The sequence below is a fragment of the Epinephelus moara genome, chromosome 21, assembly GCF_006386435.1.
Source record: "Epinephelus moara isolate mb chromosome 21, YSFRI_EMoa_1.0, whole genome shotgun sequence".
Classification (NCBI taxonomy): Eukaryota; Metazoa; Chordata; class Actinopteri; order Perciformes; family Serranidae; genus Epinephelus; species Epinephelus moara.
Window position 1 is genome coordinate 18,949,141 of NC_065526.1, and position 20,561 is coordinate 18,969,701.

The window sequence follows — 20,561 nt, forward strand, 5'->3', positions numbered from 1 at the left end:
TCTATATCGATTCTAGCTCGCCATACAATAACCATAATCACAGTGATTCAATCATAGTTGATCTCAATTAGCGTTACGTTGGTTTATATTCTGTCGGCTCCGCTCAGTGTTTTCAGCTCTGTTTCGTTTTGAAACGCTTAACGTTAGCAACATAGCTGCTAATACAGCTATTAGCTACTCAGCTAGTGTCTCAAACGAAAATAGAAAACCTAGTCACCATTTAGGAGGACAGCAACTTTCTTTCTGCATGTTCTGCACACAGGATAGTTGTCCTCCACCAGCTGTCCCTCGGNTTGATCTCAATTAGCGTTACGTTACGTCGGTTTATATTCTGTTGGCTCCGCTCAGTGTTTTCAGCTCCGTTTCGTTTTGAAACACTTAACATTAGCAACATAGCTGTTAATACGGCTATTAGCTAATCAGCTAGTATTAGCTCCTAAGTGTCTTAAACGAAAACGGAAAACCTAGTCGCCGTTTAGGAGGACAGATACGGTTGTCCTGAGTGCGCTATCACCACCTTCCGCCATGTTTTCATTTTGTGTTTACACATGCTACGCATTCACGCAGCGCCTGCATCGCGAGACTTAAATGAGACTGTTATTACATGTCCTGATAATCCACCGCGATAATGCAATTAATTTAAACACAAATGGTAATTCTTACCGTGTAAAAATTAACCGAAATTTACCGTAATATCGGTAATCGTTACATCCCTAATATATATATATATATATATATATATATATATATATGAGGTGAATAAAAGAACTGTGTTGTAACCTAAATAACGTGCTGTTGCTATCTGCAGAAAGTATTAAAGCATGAAATCCCGCATTTTTAATGTACGAAAGCATCCTGTATCATAACTACATATGTGCCGTTTGTAACAAACCAAACCACGTGAAAATCAGTTGAAAATTCAGTGAGTTATTCTATTTTACTTGTGCATACAGCTCCTTCCTCAATAGAAGTGAATGCCTGTGGAGACGAAGCGAGACCCATCCAAGATGGCAGCAGGCTAGGACGTCGGCTCCAATAGGCAGCGGCAGTCAATGCGGCGTCTATGTATATATGTCTATGGTCCAACCCACCTGTCCATACATCCTGTTCTCGTGAACACAATATCTCAAGAATTTGAAGAATTTCTTCAAATTTGAGAAAAATGTCCACTTGAACTGATAAGATTTTGGTGAATATGGTCAAGGTCACTGTTATCTTGCATGCTTCTCATTCTCGTGAATGAGGTATCTCCAAAACACCTCAAGGGAATTTCTTAAAATATGGCACAAACGTTCACTTGTCTACACTCGACATCCTGGACTTAAGTCTGGGATGTACTGATTAGATGTCAGTGGTCAAAGGTGAAAGGTCAGGGTCACCATGACTTCGTCTGTCGTATTCTCATAAACACAGTATCTCAAGAGCACCTTAAGGGAAATAACAACAGATTAAAATTTTGGTTGTCATAGGCCAAAGGTCAAGGTCAATGTGACCTCACAAAGCATGTTTTTAGCCATGCTCAAGAATTCATACACTGATTAAGACAAAGGTCAAGGTCCCTGTGACTTTGTCTGTCTCATTCTTGTGAAAGCTATATCTCGAAAACAAAAACTCCCTTGAGGGATTATTTTTCATATTTGGCACAAACATTCACTTTGAGTCAAGGATGAACTGCCTAGATTTTGGTGGCCAAAGGTGAAAGGTCAAGATCATTATGACACCATCTGTAACATTCTCAAAAACATGGTATCTTAAGAACACCTTGACAGATTTTTTTTTTTGATGACGTCAGTGACCAAAGATCAAAGGTCAAAGTCACTGTGACCTTGCATCTGTCTCAGTCTTGTAAACAAGATATCTCAACACCTTGAAGGAATCTCTTCAAATCTGGCACAAACGTTCACTGTGAGTCAAGGATGAACTGATTAGAATTTGTTGGTCAAAGGTGAAAAGTCAAGGTCACTATTACCTCGTCTGTCGCATTTTCATGAACACGGTATCTCCATGTGGACTCAACCACGAACTGATCAGATGGTGGTCAAAGGTCAAGGTCACTGTTCCGTGCTTCCTTTTAATTCTTGTCAATGCAAAATTTCAAGAAGCCTTTGAGGGAATTTCCTCAGATTTGGCACAAACGTCCACTTTGACTCAGTGATGAACTGATTATACTTTGTTAATCGAAAGTCAAAGGTCAGGGTCAGTATGACCTTACAAAAATGTTTTTGGCCATATCTCAAGAATTTATACACTAATCATAACAAAAATTCACACACATTTCTCATAGGATAAAATGATAAAGTGATGAAATTTCATATCCAAAAGGTCAAAGTTCAACTTCACTGTGACATCATAATGTTCGACACAAACACTTTTCTATACCATTATTCAACATCAAAACAAATCAGAACAGAAGGGGACGCATTTGATCAGACACTGAATTAGTGACCATAATCTTGGGTGTCCATCTTGAAACTGTGCCGATTGTATCTTCTAGGTTCATGTTTTCACAGACATGGATGCAAACTGTAACTGCAAGGTGACAGGTTCATGGAGGCATACACTTGCCAGGCAGTAATTCTAGCTCTTCATGATTAGCTGTTATGGGAGTGATGACAACTGATCACTGGACCCTCAGGAGTTTTTTTGTTCTAAGTCATGCTGTTTTTCTGCCTGAGTAATTTACTTGTGTGTGTGCATCAGTGTACACAGTATATCTTTCATAGAATACCATCGCTTCACTTCACCCGCTGTACAAAAAAAAAGGAAAGGAAAAAGAGAACTTGCCACAGCAGGAGCCTTCTGTGAAAGCAGCTTCCTGTCGGTGTGTGTCTCCATGGCGATGAAGTCAAGTGACAGCTGCTGACATGTGGCCATGAGGCAGAGACACACATGGAGACTCCTCAAGTTTGTGGAGAGTTAAGTTGTTTGTAAGTTTGCAAGTTTGTTCATGTGAAGGTGACTGGCTGTACTTCAGTTTTTTTCCACCTGGAGCCCATTTTCCTATGTTTTTGTGTCTAACTGAGTAATGGAGACAACAGTTTTTGAGACTGGTCTAGAATTGGGAGAGAGCGCTACAAATGGCAGTTGCAAAACGGGCTGCAAACAATTGTGCACCAATAATGTACTTCCATTAAAAGTGCTTGTTTTTGCCACCGACTACTCTCACATAGCCAGATCTATCTGGTGCTGTGTCAGCACTGGAGAAAGATCAGGCTGAACCCATTTTAACTCCCCACTCAGGGAAAGAACACTTGGAGTCGTTTGTGTTTCTTTAAACCCTTCTTTAAGTCCAGTATACACTGCTCAATTTTGGGTTGTCCCAGACGAAAGATGACAAACATGGAAGAAACGTGGCGATATCTTTGGTCGTGGCTCTAAAACAGCGGCCCTTAGTCGCACAGTGAGAAAGGTTCAAGGATCTTCACAGTCTTGTGATCAAAGACAGCCTGGAATAAAATTCTGATAGTGTCTGAAGTTTGTGATGACTATCTCACAGTGTGACAGCTGTTACAACCTACATCTACTTACCAACAAATAGAAATGCAGCCAAGTGTCGCTGCACTAAACTTATCAGATAGACATGAAATAGTAGATATCTTCTTCTGTATGTATACATGTCTACAAATTTCAATCTACTGCCTTCCTGGTTGAATATAATGTTATTACAGATGGGAATGATGGACAAATTTACAATAAACCACAGCTGTAATAATAATAATTTGAGAGAACAACACTGTGTGTGTGTCAGAAAACAGTGTGTGTGTGTTTCCGTCTATTGTATTGCACCACTTAATATTTGTGTTGTTATTCCGTCTCATTTGATTTCCAGGAAATGTCAAAGTGCTCTCTGTCATTTTCTTGTTCTCCTGCCTTCTGTCTCCTCGCTGATTAGAGTCCCTCTGTAGATGTAGAGATGAATTGCCCCTTCCTGCCCTTCTGTCTGTGTGCCGCTCTCTCTGCCTCTCTATTCACCTCTCAATCTCTCACTTCACCCTGTCTGACCTGCACTCTATTCTGTCACTCCTGCATTTCATTTCCTAGACTCTCCTCCTCATCCTCCTCCAACAATTTCTCTCTCCCATCAGGGAAATTCAGATGCCTCGTAGCAGCAAAACTCAAAAACCCCTTGTGTCATTGCGAGCTCATCGAAGTCTTATTTCTCATCCTCTTCTCCTCTTTCTCTTTTCCTCGCTGTCTCCAGGTGAGCGGGATCAACGCATCGATGAGCAGGAAACGTGAGCAGCGTGTGTTATTCATGGTTGTGATCATGGTGATCTGCTACCTGCTGTGCTGGCTGCCGTACGGCATCATGGCCCTGCTGGCCACCTTCGGGCCACCCGGCCTGGTCACACCCGTGGCGAGCATCATCCCCTCGATCCTGGCCAAGACGAGCACGGTCATCAACCCAGTCATCTATGTCTTCATGAATAAACAGGTGAGGAGGGGGGAGGGAGGGCTGTGGCTCAGGGTCAGTGCTTTTTATCTTTGGCTGTCAATGAGCAGCAGGCGGAGATCATCCTGCCCACTCAGGCAAATCATCTGGATTGTTTTGATTTGATATCATGGAACCGAGTCATTGTTTTATTCTCCCGTCAGCTGTTATTCCAGCACCTGCTTGACACTGAATAATCTAAATCATGTACCTGTGTGCAGATGATGAATAAGAAGGTGGTTTCCCACATATGAATCTGGCTGTTTGTTTCAGATTTGAGGAAACAAATGTATCAAGCAGCATCACAGGGTCCAGTATTCAGCTGTCTTATAAAACATCAACAACTCCATAATAAGAGATAGGCGTCCGGGTCCTCGTGTTGCATTTGAGGTGCATTTCAGGCCACGTTGGACAAATCTAATATACTCCGTAATCACCTAACCCAATCATGTGATCCTAACCAGTTCCTGGTACGTACTGGCTGTTTGTCAAACCACAGGAGGTATCTACAGTGTCATGAAGGCACCCATTGTCTGAAGTGTTAATAATTAGTCTCACAGCAGGACTCAATTAACCTTGGCCCGTGCCCACTTTAGACAGTATGATGAATTACGGGAGTTATTATCTTTAATTTGGAGCTCCTATTTTGAGCTTGTTGTTATAAGCAGCCTGGGACGGTTATTATGTTTATCTGCTCTACTACTTTATTATATTTAATTATAATTTGTCTGTGTGGAGGTAAATAAAACTGACCCAGTGAGCACATGTCATATGACTGGCTCATTTCTCATCAGGTGCAGGGCTCTATAATGTGCGTATTTCACTTGCATTCGCCTCTAAATGTAGATATGTGCAAACCAGAAAAATAATTTACAAGCACAGTTTGAGAGTAAAAATTACAACCTATAAAACTACAAGTCCCACAATTCCACAAGTCATAATGCACCAATCACAGAAGAGAGAAAAGTGAACAACACTCAAAAAAAGTAGTGGTACGACAGGCTATGTGTTAACGTTATAAGCGCAGACATCCCGAAAAAATTAACTCCAAGGTCAATTAATGAGGCTTTACATTACTTTAACTGAGGTAGCTAATGTCAGCATTAGCATAGTGGCTAGTAACAACAGGGCGGCTGAAAACAACGTTGGCGAAGCTACAGTGACCTCCGCGGTCACTTAAATGTCCACTAGAGTGAGCGGAGGGAGAACATATAAATTTATTGCAAACTGGCGCAAAATGTTGAAAACAATGCCATGTATGTGCTAGTGCACAAATAGTAAACACACGTACACACAGTAACATCATGACTATGATGTTCAAACGTCAGCCGTTTATCACCAGTTTTCAAACGCGACCTCCCTGTCATAGATTCTCATGTCAGCACGGTGGACACGGAGCCTCCAAGCTTTCCTATGAGACAGCGCTGAGCAGGTTTTTTCATGCAGCAAAGCGAGACGCTCATTGGATAAATATGACAAAATCGTCATTTCCAGGGAGGCTCAGCTTCCCTGGGACTTAATGGAGAGGTGGGAGAGGATGCTCGGTGTATGCATGATGATTGGAGGAACTGTCTAAGGCTGAAACCCTTTGTGATTGACAGCGCTTTGGAAATACACACCGACATCGTCGCATTTTGAGCTCAGTCCCATGCGGATATTTGCGAGTGGAGTCTTCTGACAGAGTGCCGTCCGGAGTTCCTTATTTCCATAAGCCATATAGTTCATTTTCAACATTTGTAAACCCATCTGAAAATCTTTGAGGTGTGTTTTGCTGTGGCTCTATGGCATGAGTGTGGTTGAAAAAGGGCTTCAATTAAATGTTCCTTTTATAAGTTACTGCCTCGCTACAATATGACAAATTTTATGATGTAAACTTAAAGTGAGCTTCTCCTGTTTGAAAGACCAGCAATCACCACTGGGGTCTACATACTTTCACTTCCATAGTCCACTGGTTTTTACATCATAATTGCACACAAAAAGAAGGGTCACATAAATGCACATGCAATATTAATATGTATGTAATACATTGTTTGTTATTAAACTCTGTGTTACTTGAACTGTGCTCTAAATTGTTTTCATTTAGGAGCACATACACTCCTTGGGGAAAGAAGTTAGCATAGAGCCTTGAGGATTATCTCTATTAACAGCTGAACATAACACCTTTTCTCTCAGTTTGTGCATTAATTTAAAATGTGACACTTCATTTGTATAAATATTAAAAATGTAGCTTCATATCAAGTGTTTCAAGGATTTACCTGTCACCTTCAAAAAAAAAAAAAAGGTCTGACATTTTGGAAAATAGGCTACAGAGTCAGATGAGAAGATCAATACCACTTGTCTGTGAAATATAACACTACAATCAGCAGCCGCTTAGCTCAGCAACACGCAGAGATTCCAGGAAGTTGCTCTCAACTAAGAAATAGCACAACACATAACCCTGTGTAAAGCATCTGCATTTCTACATTTTAATATCTATTCATCAGATGAGATATAATGTTTTAATATTCTTTAGAGATGCCTGAAGGTGGTAGTGATGGGCATTTAAAGTCATTTTTATGGTCGGTACTCACATTAAATTATTATAGATTATTATACAGAGTAAAAAAAGTCTGATGTAAGAATACACAGTAAATGGACCTGCCCTTGTGTAGTGCCTTTTTAGTCTTCCGACCACTCAAAGTGCTTTCTACACTAAATATCACATTCACCCATTCATACACTGGTGGCCGAGACTACCATACACAGTGCCTACTGCCTCACCATTAATATACAATCACACACCAACAAAACAGCCATTGGGAGCAAGTTGGGGCTCAATATCTTGCCCAACGATACTTCGACATGCAGACTGGAGGAGCTGTGGATAGATAGAAGCACTGATCTTCCAATTATAGGATGACCCACCTTACCTCTGAGCCAGAGCCACCCCAGAGTAGCAATGTAAATTGGCCAACAATGCAAAACAAGTGCATGAAAACTAAGCAGGAGCGCTGCTGGTGTACCTCAAACCAACAGCGCTTCAAAAACAGGGAAGAAAACTTATTACCAAAAACAAAAGGCATAAATAACCTCCTCACACCCTGAGGAAGGCACAAGCCAATACCTGTTGGTGTATTTTTAATGTTTCTAGCCTGTTGAAATAAAGGCCTTTTACATTTTTAAAACCATCTTGAGTGCCTGGACCTGGATTATTTATGCCTTTCTTTTGCAATAAGTTTTCCTTTCTTTTTCTGAAGCAAAACAAGTGCAATTTGAAATTCAGTTACTGAACAACCAGCTTTATATTAGACCATTCATTCAAAGTTAACATAAGAAACATCTGCAAACTTTCTGCTAAGTTAGACGCAGCTCTACAAGATCTTAGAGCCTCTCTCCTCTGAGTTTGATTGATTGATTGATTGATTGATGTGATGCGAACAGTTAGCCCTGTCACTGTGTACATCCCTAGTAGGCGTATTGTGTTACCTTTGAACAGAGCCAAGCTAAGCTAAGCGGCTAAGCTAAGATGCTCCTGGCTGTAGCCTAATATTTAATGGATATTATAATCTCCGCTTTCACTTTGTGCAGTGCATTCTCGCATTTTGACAACATGGCAAGTGAGCCTGACGAACCTGAAGACCCACCTGCAAACCTTAAGTCCTCCGTTCGGGAACACTTTGGTTTCAGGGTAAAATACGAAGATGGAAATAAACAAGTGGACAAGACAAAAGCACTGTGCCGACACTGCAGAACAGCAGTCGGGTATGTACTTGGAAACACGTCTAACATGCTAACACATCTAAAGCGACACCACCCGAGTTTGAACGTTAACCGGCACGACTAGAAAAAGCAATCTGGTGCAAACTACAATATCGTCGTCGTTTAAAAAGAAAGAGCGTTTCCCTGACCATCGCGCTAAAGAAATAATCAACGCCATTGGAGGTGAGTAAAATTGTTTAAGCTGCACTTTAGATATAAGCATGTTTTGTTTACTGCACTTTAACAAAGTGGGAAAGCTAAGTAAGTTCCTAGTAAAACTGAATCTGAGCAGGCTTTAAAGCTGACCAGCTGCACTATACTTTTTATTTTAATTGAGTAAAACTGTTAAAGCAGAAATGTATATTTATATTTTTCATTCAAAAAATGTGTTAAAAAACACTAATATCTAACTAATATCTAACACATCACATCAAATTATCCACCAGAAAGCTAATAAGTGTATTTCCCAAAATATCTAACTACTCCTTAAAATATTCTTGACTAATCTGCCTTAAGCGGGATTTATACTTGTGCATCAGCTCAATGCAGAGCCTACGCCTACGCCTATATTTATATGGCATTAATACTTGTGCGGTGGTGTGTCTGTGTCACTCTGCAGTTACACCTCCAAAACAGTAGTCATCGACAGGGTTTCTGTGAAGTGCTTTAAAGTTTAGTTGATTGAAAACACATCCAAAACACACAGTAAACATTGTTTAATAGCGACAATTTCAAACACAAGTACACAAACCAGCTTCACTATAACTCGCAGCATTCAGAGACAAAGCACTTGTCTTTATCTGGACACATTTTCCCCACAAATACAACATGCTAATGTTTTTAGCACAAGCCTATGGCATTTTACATAAATTAGCCAAGCTGCTAGCGGACTTTTCCTCTTCTCATATGAAGCCAGGGACAACAGCAACATTTAACAAAGGTAACGTTACAATATTTGGCTCCATTACAACTCACAAGATTCACCGACAAAACAACTGTCTTATACCAAACACGTTTTCCAAACAAATACAACGTGCTAACGTTATTTGCACAAGCCTATGGCATTTCACATTGTATAAATTAGCCTAGGGACTTGTGGAGATTTCCTCTGCTCATATGAAGCCAGGATTAATCCCAAAGTGTAAATCCCTGAAGGATAAATCACACACAAGACTTAAAATGCTATTTTTGTGGAGGCTTTATTGTCTTCACAATTTATTGTTTGTAATCTGTTAAATTAAAGGGAAATTAAAAGCTTTGTTTCCACTGAGGGAAATGGTTTCAGCTTACAAACAGACAGAAGGTCTGCGTCGCCATGACGTGTAGTTAAATTTCTGGGGAGGTGCACGTCAGACTACGGCTTTGGCTCTGTGTCAATGTAGATTAGTTTCGACGCAGAAGTATAAATCCTGTATTATCAGGACTGTGTGTGTGGTTAATCAGATCTGACTGACATTCAAATGGTGTTAAATCCTAATAGGTGCACAGAAATATGCAATATCAGTTTGTTCTCAGTGAGTCCTGCCTACTTCACACCAAATGAAGTGCAATAAGAAAAAGAAAAATCTCAGATGTTAAATGATCTTAACTGCTCTAACTTTTGCAGAACATTAAGTATTCATGGAGCATCACATAACTTACAGTAAAAAAAATATGTTTTTAATAAAGTACACTTTCAGGGCCTGAAAGTTCAGTAAAACAGTGAAAGAAATGCTGCAAACTCTCGACTGTACATCTGTGACAAGTTTGAGTGAAGAGACAGACAAACTTTTGGGGCCGTCAACTCCCAAACTAGACAGCGCTGGCCCTTCTCGTGCTTTTTTGGCTGGAGGGCCAGAGAGACAGGAGACAGGATGAAAGCCAAGAGGCAGTCAGGGGTTGGGAAGTGAACTCCAACATCAGACATGTTTCATCAGTCAGTCCTCGGGTTGTGCCACCAGTGGCCAACATGCGGAGATCCACATCTGATTAACAAGTAGATGTACATACACACTGAATTATTGATCATGAACTTGGGGACACACAGCCTTTGTATGCAAATAATTAATTACGGCAGACCTAAAGTAGAGTCACATCTATTGTGCAACTCTGGCCTGTTTGTGTTATTTAATTCAACTGAGGGAATCAACAAAAACAGGCTTGTTTCCTTCGGTTGAGGCTTTTTAAATTAGTAATTTCAGGTTCAGCCGAGACGGAGCTTAGAGTCCAGAACAGTGGTGGAAAATGGATCCAAGATTCATTTAACTGAAAATTAGATTAGGCTATTTCTAGCAAGGCCTTTGGTGAATTCAAATCAGATTTAATGAGACACATTGCCTAACCAGCAGGAGCACAGATGCAGTTCTGCCCCAGAAGGATACACTGGGAAGACAGGTATTGTTTAATGGATATTTCCAGTTACTTTTAACTTGGCCTTAATTTTCTTGTGTTTTCTATGATGATGATTAATTCTGTTTAAATCTCTTGTTTCACTGGAGAGCTTTAAACATAGTAGCTGGAGGTCACTTCTGGGGCAGCTACAACAGTTTAGTCCTGAAAGTGATTCAAACACATTATTCTAAAACACATTTGTTGACTTGATTGATGAAGTATCACAACATTCTAGCTCATTAAAAAGGGACAATAAATCAAAAATACAATGTCTCTTTCCAGAAATCACGACCTGGTTACTCAAGATAATCCACAGACCTTGTTGTGAGCAGTTTCATGTAGGAACTATTTTATTAGTACCGAACAACAACCACCAATTGCATAACCCTGAAGAAAGAATAGTGCATCTACTCGTGGACATGGCTCGTGTTCATGACAGCATGCAATGTAAACCTTAATGGCATCCTCAGCTGAGCTGTAACATTAGTTGGCTCAACAATGCTATCTACCCTTGTAGCATCGAACTACTGCACGCTTCCCTCTGCTCAGTGATATGGTTGACGGGTGTAGTTCTGCAGAAGGAAAACAGTTCCTACATGAAACTGCTCACAACAAGGTCTGTGGATTATCTTGCGTATGACTTCTGGAAAGAGACACTGATGTTGTTTTTCCAAATGTTTTTTTTTTTTTTTTTTTTTTTTTTTTGGCGCTTTGAGCACCACAAGCTGAGTGCCATCTAGTTCCATTATATTAGAGAGAAGGCAGACATCTCCATGGCTGATATCTCCAACACTCTGCAACTCACACCAAAACAATCTAGACTGATGAGAAGCACCACAGCTAAGAGGAAAAATATGTATTTTGGGCTGAGCTATCCCTTTAGTACTTATTCAATATAGTATAACAGGGCTGGACAAAGTGCTGTTCGGATGATGCTTTTTGTAGGCAAACATAGAAATTAACATCACCATGATTCCCTCATCAAAAAGCCAACGGGATTTTTCCATTGGATTTTGAATTATTGCAGAAAATAAGATGTGTAGCAAACAAAAGTTCAGCAAGATAATCTTCACAAATGAACACTCCTTTGATAATTTTTTAAGCAAACGCCAGAGGTGAAAACGCTAACGTTAGGCTATAAAGAAACTACACCATGGTCGCACTTTGCTAAGCTTCCAACTTGTCATTCGATTTTGCAAGCTCACCTCTTCTACAAAATTCTTTCCTTTTAGTGTGACCTGATCTAGCAAGTGGTCAAGGCTGTGTCAATCGATAGTACCGCATCCTTTTCTTTAAAGCCGACCAAATCAGTGTAACCCAAGTATAAACACAAGGACCCAGCCGGCCACAAACACCTTAGGTTTTCAGTGTCCAATGCCAACATCAATTTGATGTAGAATACTGCCTGCAGATGACAATGATATTTTGTTGGTTTCAAGTTGAACAAAAATCCAACATCTGCCAAATGTCCCATCTTGACATACAATACACATACAATACAATACACATACATTTAGTCATAGGGTATAGACAGCAAAACCCAACGTCTGCATCATAATGGTAACATCCACACAACATGAAATTCTGATGTCAACAGACTACTGATGTATCTTCTTAACAGACCTTATTACAGGCATCTAATCCAACACCTATTCAAAACACCCCACTGACTTTGAGACACTTCTGTTCTATAAAACTGCTTTTGTTTGTTTTCTTTTTTGAAATTATGGAACTTTTTCCTCTTCAGGCCTCAAAAAATCATTCAAATGGAACGATCTAATGGAGGGGTAATGAAATCACTTTTTGGTTTAATTGATGTCAACTCAAGACCGAACTGAGGTCATAACCTGATTACAGCTGGTGCCACAAGTACACTTGGCCTCATTTAAAGGGGTCACAAACCTAAAAGGTGGGGAGTAATTGCCTTGGGTTTGGCCTGAGGGCTTCAGGTTGACTGTGTGGCAGTTCATTTGTGATAATCTGATCGACTCTTAATTTGTATGCACCACAAAAACACAATATAAACTGCAATCATAAAGGCTTTAAGTTGACACCTGTGTCGGTACCTAAATTTGAGGCTCCATTCTATTGAGGACTTTTTTATTTCTGTTTTTACTGTGCTTGCATGTTGCTTATTCCTAAAGAAAAGTCTAACTACCACAAACTTATCATTAAGTATTTACTAACACATACATAATGCACAGAGTGAAACAATGGAGAAGCCAACAGTTCATTTTCACCCTGGGGCCCCCTTGCGGGTTAATTCAACCCACTTGTTTAGATACTTCATAATTGACTTTGCTTACTGCCTCTGTGTTGTTTTCAGGTTGGGTTTGCTTTAGTGTTAAAGCGTGTGTTAATCAGTGGAACAAAATCATTTATGAATATTAAAACAAATTCACTACAGCAATTATTCCAATAATGAGTTGCCAACCTCAGTGAAAATAAAGCTACTGTATGCTGTCTACCTGTGTTTGTACAGCCACTTCCCCACGAGTGTGATAACAGCAGCTGCAAAAACGTCCACAGATCCTACTTGTTATTCCCAAAGGAAAGTTGACACGCACATATTTCCCTGCCGACAGATTGTATTTACAGAACATGTGACGTGAACACAGCACCAGCATACCTAAGCAGATGACAGCACTTGTCAGAAACCTTATGCTGCAACGTCTTAAGCGATGGCTAATCAGAAATTGGATTTTGGGGTTTGACTGCTGGAGATTGTTCTGGCTGTCTGGGTTTGTTTGCTTGGAGAGCAGCACCGAGCGTCACAGGGAAGAACTGGAATTTGAACAGGATTCGTCCACATCATAAAATGAAACTTGGAATAAAACATCCTGGTTGGAAAAAAAAAAATTTAAACTTTGTTTGTTTCCAATAAATATTTTTGCTTCACAGGATCTTATCATTTGCAGAAAGCTTATGACTGCATTCACCATAACATTGACTATTTGTTTGTGTTTCTACCTGGTGTATTAAAGGAATGCTTCATTCCCCAAAGGACCCTTTTTATACAAATTACTCACCCCAATTTATGTTAAATTCTTGAATGAAACTTTGTTTTTCTCACATGCCTCCATTTAACAAAGAACCCAAAAATGGTCATTCAAGTCTTCTTTACAGTTTGACAAAATTAAGGACCTCCCTTACCCATAGAGTGTGAAGGAGGTACTGGGGACTTGCACTTGAGCAGCACCAAACGTCTGGCTAGTAAGGTAACAAAGGCAAAGTTGCCTAATTGGAAGAGAGTGGTACTGTGGGTGGAGTTACACTAGGGCTGTGATGGTATGTATTTTTTCTCACAGCGGTGACAGAGTGACGTATCATGATGGATATCGTTGCCTACAGTAAAAGTGAACAAATAAACGTTACAGAAACCCTGAAGCTGGCATTTCTGCACGTGCATTTAAAATAAACATGTTTAAACATTAATTCAAAAAATGAGAGTCCTTTTTAGTCATTTTAGAAGAAGTTTGATACACGGAACTATAGTGTGTTTACGTCCAGCGCGGAGGGATACACCGGTGAGCAACAGCTGCAGCTGGCTCTGGGACAGGTACACTAGGTCACCCGGTAAAAGGAAACGAAGACACGACGCGGACGATATTACTCACTTGACTGAAAGCTGTCCATCAGCTCCTGCAGGCCTGGGCATTATTTCCAGTTTAACTTAGTGATTGCTGCAAAGTTTTCACTCCTTGTGATGCACTCTCTGCGGCGGTTTTCCTCCTGATGATATATCTCCCCAACGATGGTAGCACCGAATCCCATTCTGTGCAGCAAAATGATTCCACCTCCGTAGGAATATGTTAGCTAGCCCCACAGCTACACCACCAGTCCTCCCCTGACCTCCATCTCCCCTCGGCCCATTGCTGTTCCGCCGCTCCGGAGGATTCAGCCTCTCTTCTCGCCCGCTCAGCATCCAACACCTGGAAGTTCCTCATCTGTATGCTCCGGCTCAAACAGGTATGGCTCTGGGTCTGTGTCCGCTACAAGAAACTCCTCAAAATCGCGTTCAAAGTCGTCCATTGCAGCTACTGTAGTCCGGAGATATCGCTAGGCTAAATAAACAGCTGAGTTTTGTTTACAGGCTACGTCTGTGCCTGTGCCTGCTCACCGGTGTATTCCTCCGCGGATCACAGCGCCAGATGTACTGACCCCAATGCTAACCGCTGAGACCCAGCCACTGGACGTACAGACACAAAAACGATATCCATCATGTTGTGTCAATATGAAAATGATAGCGAAAGGGCATAACTCCCAAATCGTCAGAGTATTCTTTTAACATTTGGCTTGGTAGCCAGATCCGCTGCCATGATGAATCAGCTTTTCTTTCTTTTTTTTTTTGTGCACTGATGACCTCTTCACCGCGTTAGGCATCACGTGACCGCGGTATTGCGGTGATGCGGTTATTGTCACAGCCCTAAGTTACACCAAACAATAGCATAGCATAACATAGCATTAGGTTCAACGGATTTTCCAGTAACTTTTGACAGTGATCTAAAGTTTTCCCCCAGTACGTCTGTAATACAGGACAAGACCAGAACATATATAGATGGCTTGCCGGTGCTTGGCTACACCTGTCACAAGTCAGGTTCACATCGTTATAGATCAGGGTTCTTGCACCATTTTAAAAGTAAAATTTAATGCTTTTTAAGACCTTTTTAAGACCTCAAAGAACATAATTTAAGACCCAAAAATAATATATAAATATCAATTTATTGACTTTATGCAGATAGTAACAGTACTGGTTATGTGCTCTATTCAAGTCAGTCTATGGTCACTGTGGTCTTTCTGTGTGTGTGGCCTATACATTTAATGGTAAATTTTGCAAATTAAACTAATGATTTTCTATAGGTTTACTAACTGGTAAAATACAACATATCTAATGTGTATTTACAACATAGCTTGATTCTGCATCTCTATTTACAGCTCATTAACCCTTACGTGAATGTTTACTGTTGCTGTGGCAACAAGTGACAGACTACATTAGCAGCTAGATTTGCCCAACCGTCAACAACAACCCATAAAACCACAATTCAGCATATTTACACCTAATAAACCACATCTACCAACAGTTAAACCCCTTAAACTCTGAGCTAATGTGTTGTTACCTGTTAGATTGTCAAAGTGAACATAGACATGTGACCTAAATATAGCACATAACCAGTCCTCTGCCGACTCCACCCGGATTGGGAGCACTGAGCACCAGGGGAGTGTTGGTGTTTACACCGCTAGTATAAGAGCTTTGGACCACATTAACGTTGCTCAATTTTATACTGGGGCTGCCACTAACGATTATTTTCATTGTCGACTAATCTGTCGATTATTTCTTCGATTAGTCGACCAATCATTTCATCGAAAAATGTGTTAAAATGTTGAAAAATGTCGGTCTGTCTCGCCCAAACCCCAAAATTACGTCATCTAATGTCTTGTTTCATACTCACGCCAAAGGGTTTTAGTTCACCGTCACGGGAGAGTGTGTAAAGCTGCCAATATCTGAATGTAAGAAGCTGCAGTAAGAGTATTTTGGGGTACTTTTATAGTACTTTTCTATGAAAAATGACTCAAACCGATTAGTCGACTACTAAAATAGTCACCGATTATTTTAAGAGTCGATTAGTCATCGATTAGTCGACTAATTGTGGCAGCCCTATTTTACACCATACTTAAGGGTCATTCTCACTGCCGCGACACGGAAATGCGGGACGGATTTGCGAAATATTTGCGCAGCGCTTTTCCGTGCTCAAACCATACACACAGGCACAGTACGGACGCGGTGCGAAATTCCGCGTTGTTGTGTTCCAAGTCCGCGCTGCGTGAACAGGTGTGGGTGAACATGGACGAGAGTAGCAGCAGCAGCAGCGAGCTAGCAAGCGTCAACATCAACTTTCTTTAGCACTTACCACTCTCACCGCAGCCACCAAGTTGGACAATAGACTGCCAGACGTCCTTTAATTCATTGTTCATAAAAGCATCCCATCTTTTATCAAAAAGGACGGGGTGCTGTGAAATGAGGTTTATCAACCTTTCTCCCATACTGTCCTGCCTGACTGGATCTCGGACTCTCCCGGCTCTGCGCGACTATAAACAAACAATTTCATTGGCCCAGCTGTGTAGTTCCGCCGGCGAATTCCGCGGGGGGTCAAAGTCTTGGCGGAAACTTTTTTCACCGCATTAAAGTTCCGCCCCGGTGTGCACACTTCCATAAGAACCCATGAAATCAACTTTAATATTTTTCCGCGAGAATAATCCGCACGGATATTCGCCCTCAGTGAGAATGGACTTTTATAGTATGAATAATATATGTGATTTCAAACACAATCGTAACGTTACTTACACTGAAATGACCGAAGATGTCCTCGGCTCTGGAGTGACCCATGAACTCCGACCCATAGTAACGGGAGATGACATGATGTGTGCCAGTCTCATCAGTAGTCCAGAACCGCAAATGAAGGTCCATTTGTTTGCTCTTTGTCGTTTCATTCATGCTTTCGTCAAACATGACAACATATGGCTTCTAACTCACGCTGCGCGATAGCTCCTTTTTGATGAATGAAGCGATACCATATTTGGCATATTTGGCGATATATGCAGTTTTATTTTCACCACAGGTGAATGACTTGGCAAGTTGGGAATCGGGGAACATGGCGGCAAAGATGTCTCGTATGTCCTCGTTAGATCTTAACAAATTGTGCGTATGCAGAACCCACAGTACCTCTGCCTTTTGGGTGTCTGGCGGTGAAATGAATCTCGTCATAGCCCACTGAGAGGCGGCGTCTGAACTTGTAACGTCTTTCGGTCGCGCTGCAAACAATGCAGGGATTAGCCTAGCCCAGCTATTGCTAACTGCTGCCATGTACCGCTGGTGCTTTACTCCTTTCATGTGAGACTCGACGGCTTTGAGCCCCATGGTCCTTAAAGAAAAAGTCTTCTTACAAATATGTAAGAAGGAAATATGCCCTCCTCCATCCACTTCTCGTTAAATTTACATTTCCCCATCTCTGCATCTTCAACCGCTCACCTCAATATCCGCGAAATGGCAGGGCGCTGCCCGAAGTCAGCGTCTGTAGCAGACGTACCGTAAAACAGCTATAAATCGCGGAGACTCATTTACGACACCATACCATATAGTTATCATACTAAATTAATCACACAAATACGCACTATTATATGTTTTACGGTGGGCCACTGTGCTTTCCCATCGGCATTAAACGCACCGGCTGAAAATTTAATACCTACAGCAAATTTACGGTAAATTTAAGACAATTTAAGACCTTAATTACCCGGATTTTAATTTAAGACATTTTAAGACTTTTTAAGGACCCGCGGGAACCCTGTAGATCCCAGAGAGCCTAACCTTCATGAAATGGGCACGGTGGACTATTTTGCACTGGATCAGTCCATGTTTTGCACAGAGAGATGATTTGTGTGCTTTATCAAGGACACCCTCCCAAAGTTCCTCGAGAACATCCTCGCCCAGATCAACTTCCCAAAGTGTTTTAATAGAGTTTAAAGACACAAGCCGTGGGGAATGAATTTGAGCATATATAGATGACATCATGCCTTCCAGAGCGGAAACTGGCTTAAGGACTGTGACTTAAGATGAATCAACTGGCAATTTAGGGAACTGAGGAAATACTACGACTAACAAAACTACGAGTCTGAAGATATTTAAAGAAGTCAGTTGTTTAATGGATCCCTATAACTTTAAATTCATCAAGAACTGTCTTCATTTTTGGATCTTTGTTAACTGCAAAGACGTGTGAGAAAAACAAGATTTTCTTCAAGAGTTCAAAGTACCACAGGATGAGTAATTGACTCAATCCTAAAGTGTAACTCCTCAGTAAAGGAGACCAAAGTCGATGAGATGATGAAATATATGAGCTTCCTAAATGAGTTTTTAAGAACTTCAGACCCATTATAAAAGTATCAACACAAATCCAAAGGTAACTGCAGGTGTCTTTTGTCCTTGGCTGACAGATGATGATATTACATTAACAGGTTGAACACCTCAGCGTTTAAGACATTTAATGTCCATTACTTTGATGTAGGTTTTATGTTTTGGATGTAGAGTGGTCTGGAACTTAACTCCTAAAACTTTATGCTTATCGAGTTCCTCTCAAGTAAAACTCTTTGTACAAAACAATACATTTACAGTTAAGATTTAAGATGTTTTGTTCCTTTCTGAGACACAGTTCATCATGGTGAGAAGAAATAATAGTAGATAACCAGAGGATTGTCCTCGCCTCCCACCGGGGGCACACTGATAAAACTTTTCTCCCCAATGTAATCTTTATCATCTCATTCTTTTCTTTTAAGTGAAGCACAAAATGCTGTGTAAGGTTTTATAATGTATTCTCTTCAGACTCAGTCAGAAGGATTTCAAGCACTATACAGAGAATTATATACAGTACTGTATACTGGAGAGTAAATCTTATCACAGCTTCAAAGCCACTCAGGTGTTAAAGTTTGCTTTGAAGTTTAAACTTTTCTCACAGAGTTACTGTCAAGAGTTATTTTATTGTGAAGTTGGAAATCAACACAAAGCAACACCCTGCTCCAGCTGTTGTGCCATCATCTGGAGGTACGAGAGCCTCCACTACACTCCTATTTGTTCCATCTTTCACTCTCTTCCTAATCAAGCTCCCAGCGCAGCATACGGGACCTTTTAGCCCACAGATCATTGACCTCACGACAGCGTGAGAGCGCCAAAGTGGCAGACAGGGACACCGAATGTCCTGTATGTCATTTTCAGTCTTCAATTCCTCCCAGCCCGTTACTATGGAAACTGTGAGTTGAGGCGAGTTGAAGACTAAAAATGCTGTACAGATACAAGTAGCAGCTGGTGTGTGTTTGTCCCATCAACGATGAACGGCGATTGCAGCCAAGAGGCCGAAGGTGGATGTCAGGTACCTGCATGGATAAACACAGGAATTATGGGTAAGTTTACACTGAATGGTATTTTTATCTCATGTGAATATACGGTGGTTTGTCCTGTGTGTCTGCCTAAAGATCAACTCATCACTAAAAGTGTATGTCATCTAAGAGACACAATAAAAACTAATGGAATGGTCAAAGTTGTTATATTGAAATTGAAGGTTTGCTGATGGACTCACGTCGTCAATCCATGTATTGAGCAACAGTTCAAGTAAACGTTCCACCTTAAGTTGCCGGCTGTCAGCCCAGTGAATTAAATTATTATTTTCTCAGTCTACAGCAGCTGCAATGACCAGCCACAACTCAGCTCTGAGCAGAGTGACCGTCCTCTATTGACCAATCAACAGACTGCAGTGTTCACAGCTCCAGCTTTTAGTACCAGATCTGTGTGCTAGGTACCTCAACAGAGGGGGACCAAAAATGGGGACGATACAGAACGGTTCCATTGGTACCATCCACAACTTTTCGCAGTGGAAATGGAAAAAAAAAGCGCATCAAACTGAAAGAACCGTACCGGACTGCTAGGTGGAAACAGAGCTTATGGCTGGCTAATTCACATGAAAAAGACAGACATAAGAGTACAATCAATCTCTCTGCAAGAAAATAATAAAGCAGATTCAAAATATCAAACTATGTCTTTGACAATTTAATCATTATTACAAACAATGTTACAAGAGAGTCTTGAATTGGGTCAAGTACCAGTAAGTAGTAATTTTTAGCACTGGAACTTTTCATCACAGCATGAGCTTCAAAATAAGCTCTTGATGCACCTGCAGTTTGTGCATCATTCTCGAATATAATTGCTCATTGTCAAGAGGATCAGTCTCATAAATGATATGTCAAACAAACCGACAGGTGGTATGAATTCAACATCATTTCCCTGCGAATACTTCATCACCACTGACAGTTTGACAGGCTCTGTGATTTACTCCATCACTGGTTAAATATTTGGGTCAGTAAAAGTCTCACGTGCATTCATATTTATTTCTAACATACTCTCTTCACTCAAGTTCATCCCATCATATGGTCCCTCTGTCGTCCACCTGGTCAGTGTGCAGTTACTGACCCATGATTAAAG

At 40.8% G+C, this 20,561-nt stretch overlaps 1 protein-coding gene across 1 annotated transcript in view; it reads left to right on the forward strand.

Moving 5' to 3' along the window:
• Positions 1-20,561, forward strand: part of tmtopsa (teleost multiple tissue opsin a) — a 113,692-nt gene that overhangs the window by 71,983 nt on the left and 21,148 nt on the right. The window contains exon 3 of the mRNA XM_050032613.1: positions 4,202-4,435. Coding sequence (XP_049888570.1) covers positions 4,202-4,435 — 234 coding nt within the window. The remainder of the gene's footprint in view (positions 1-4,201; positions 4,436-20,561) is intronic.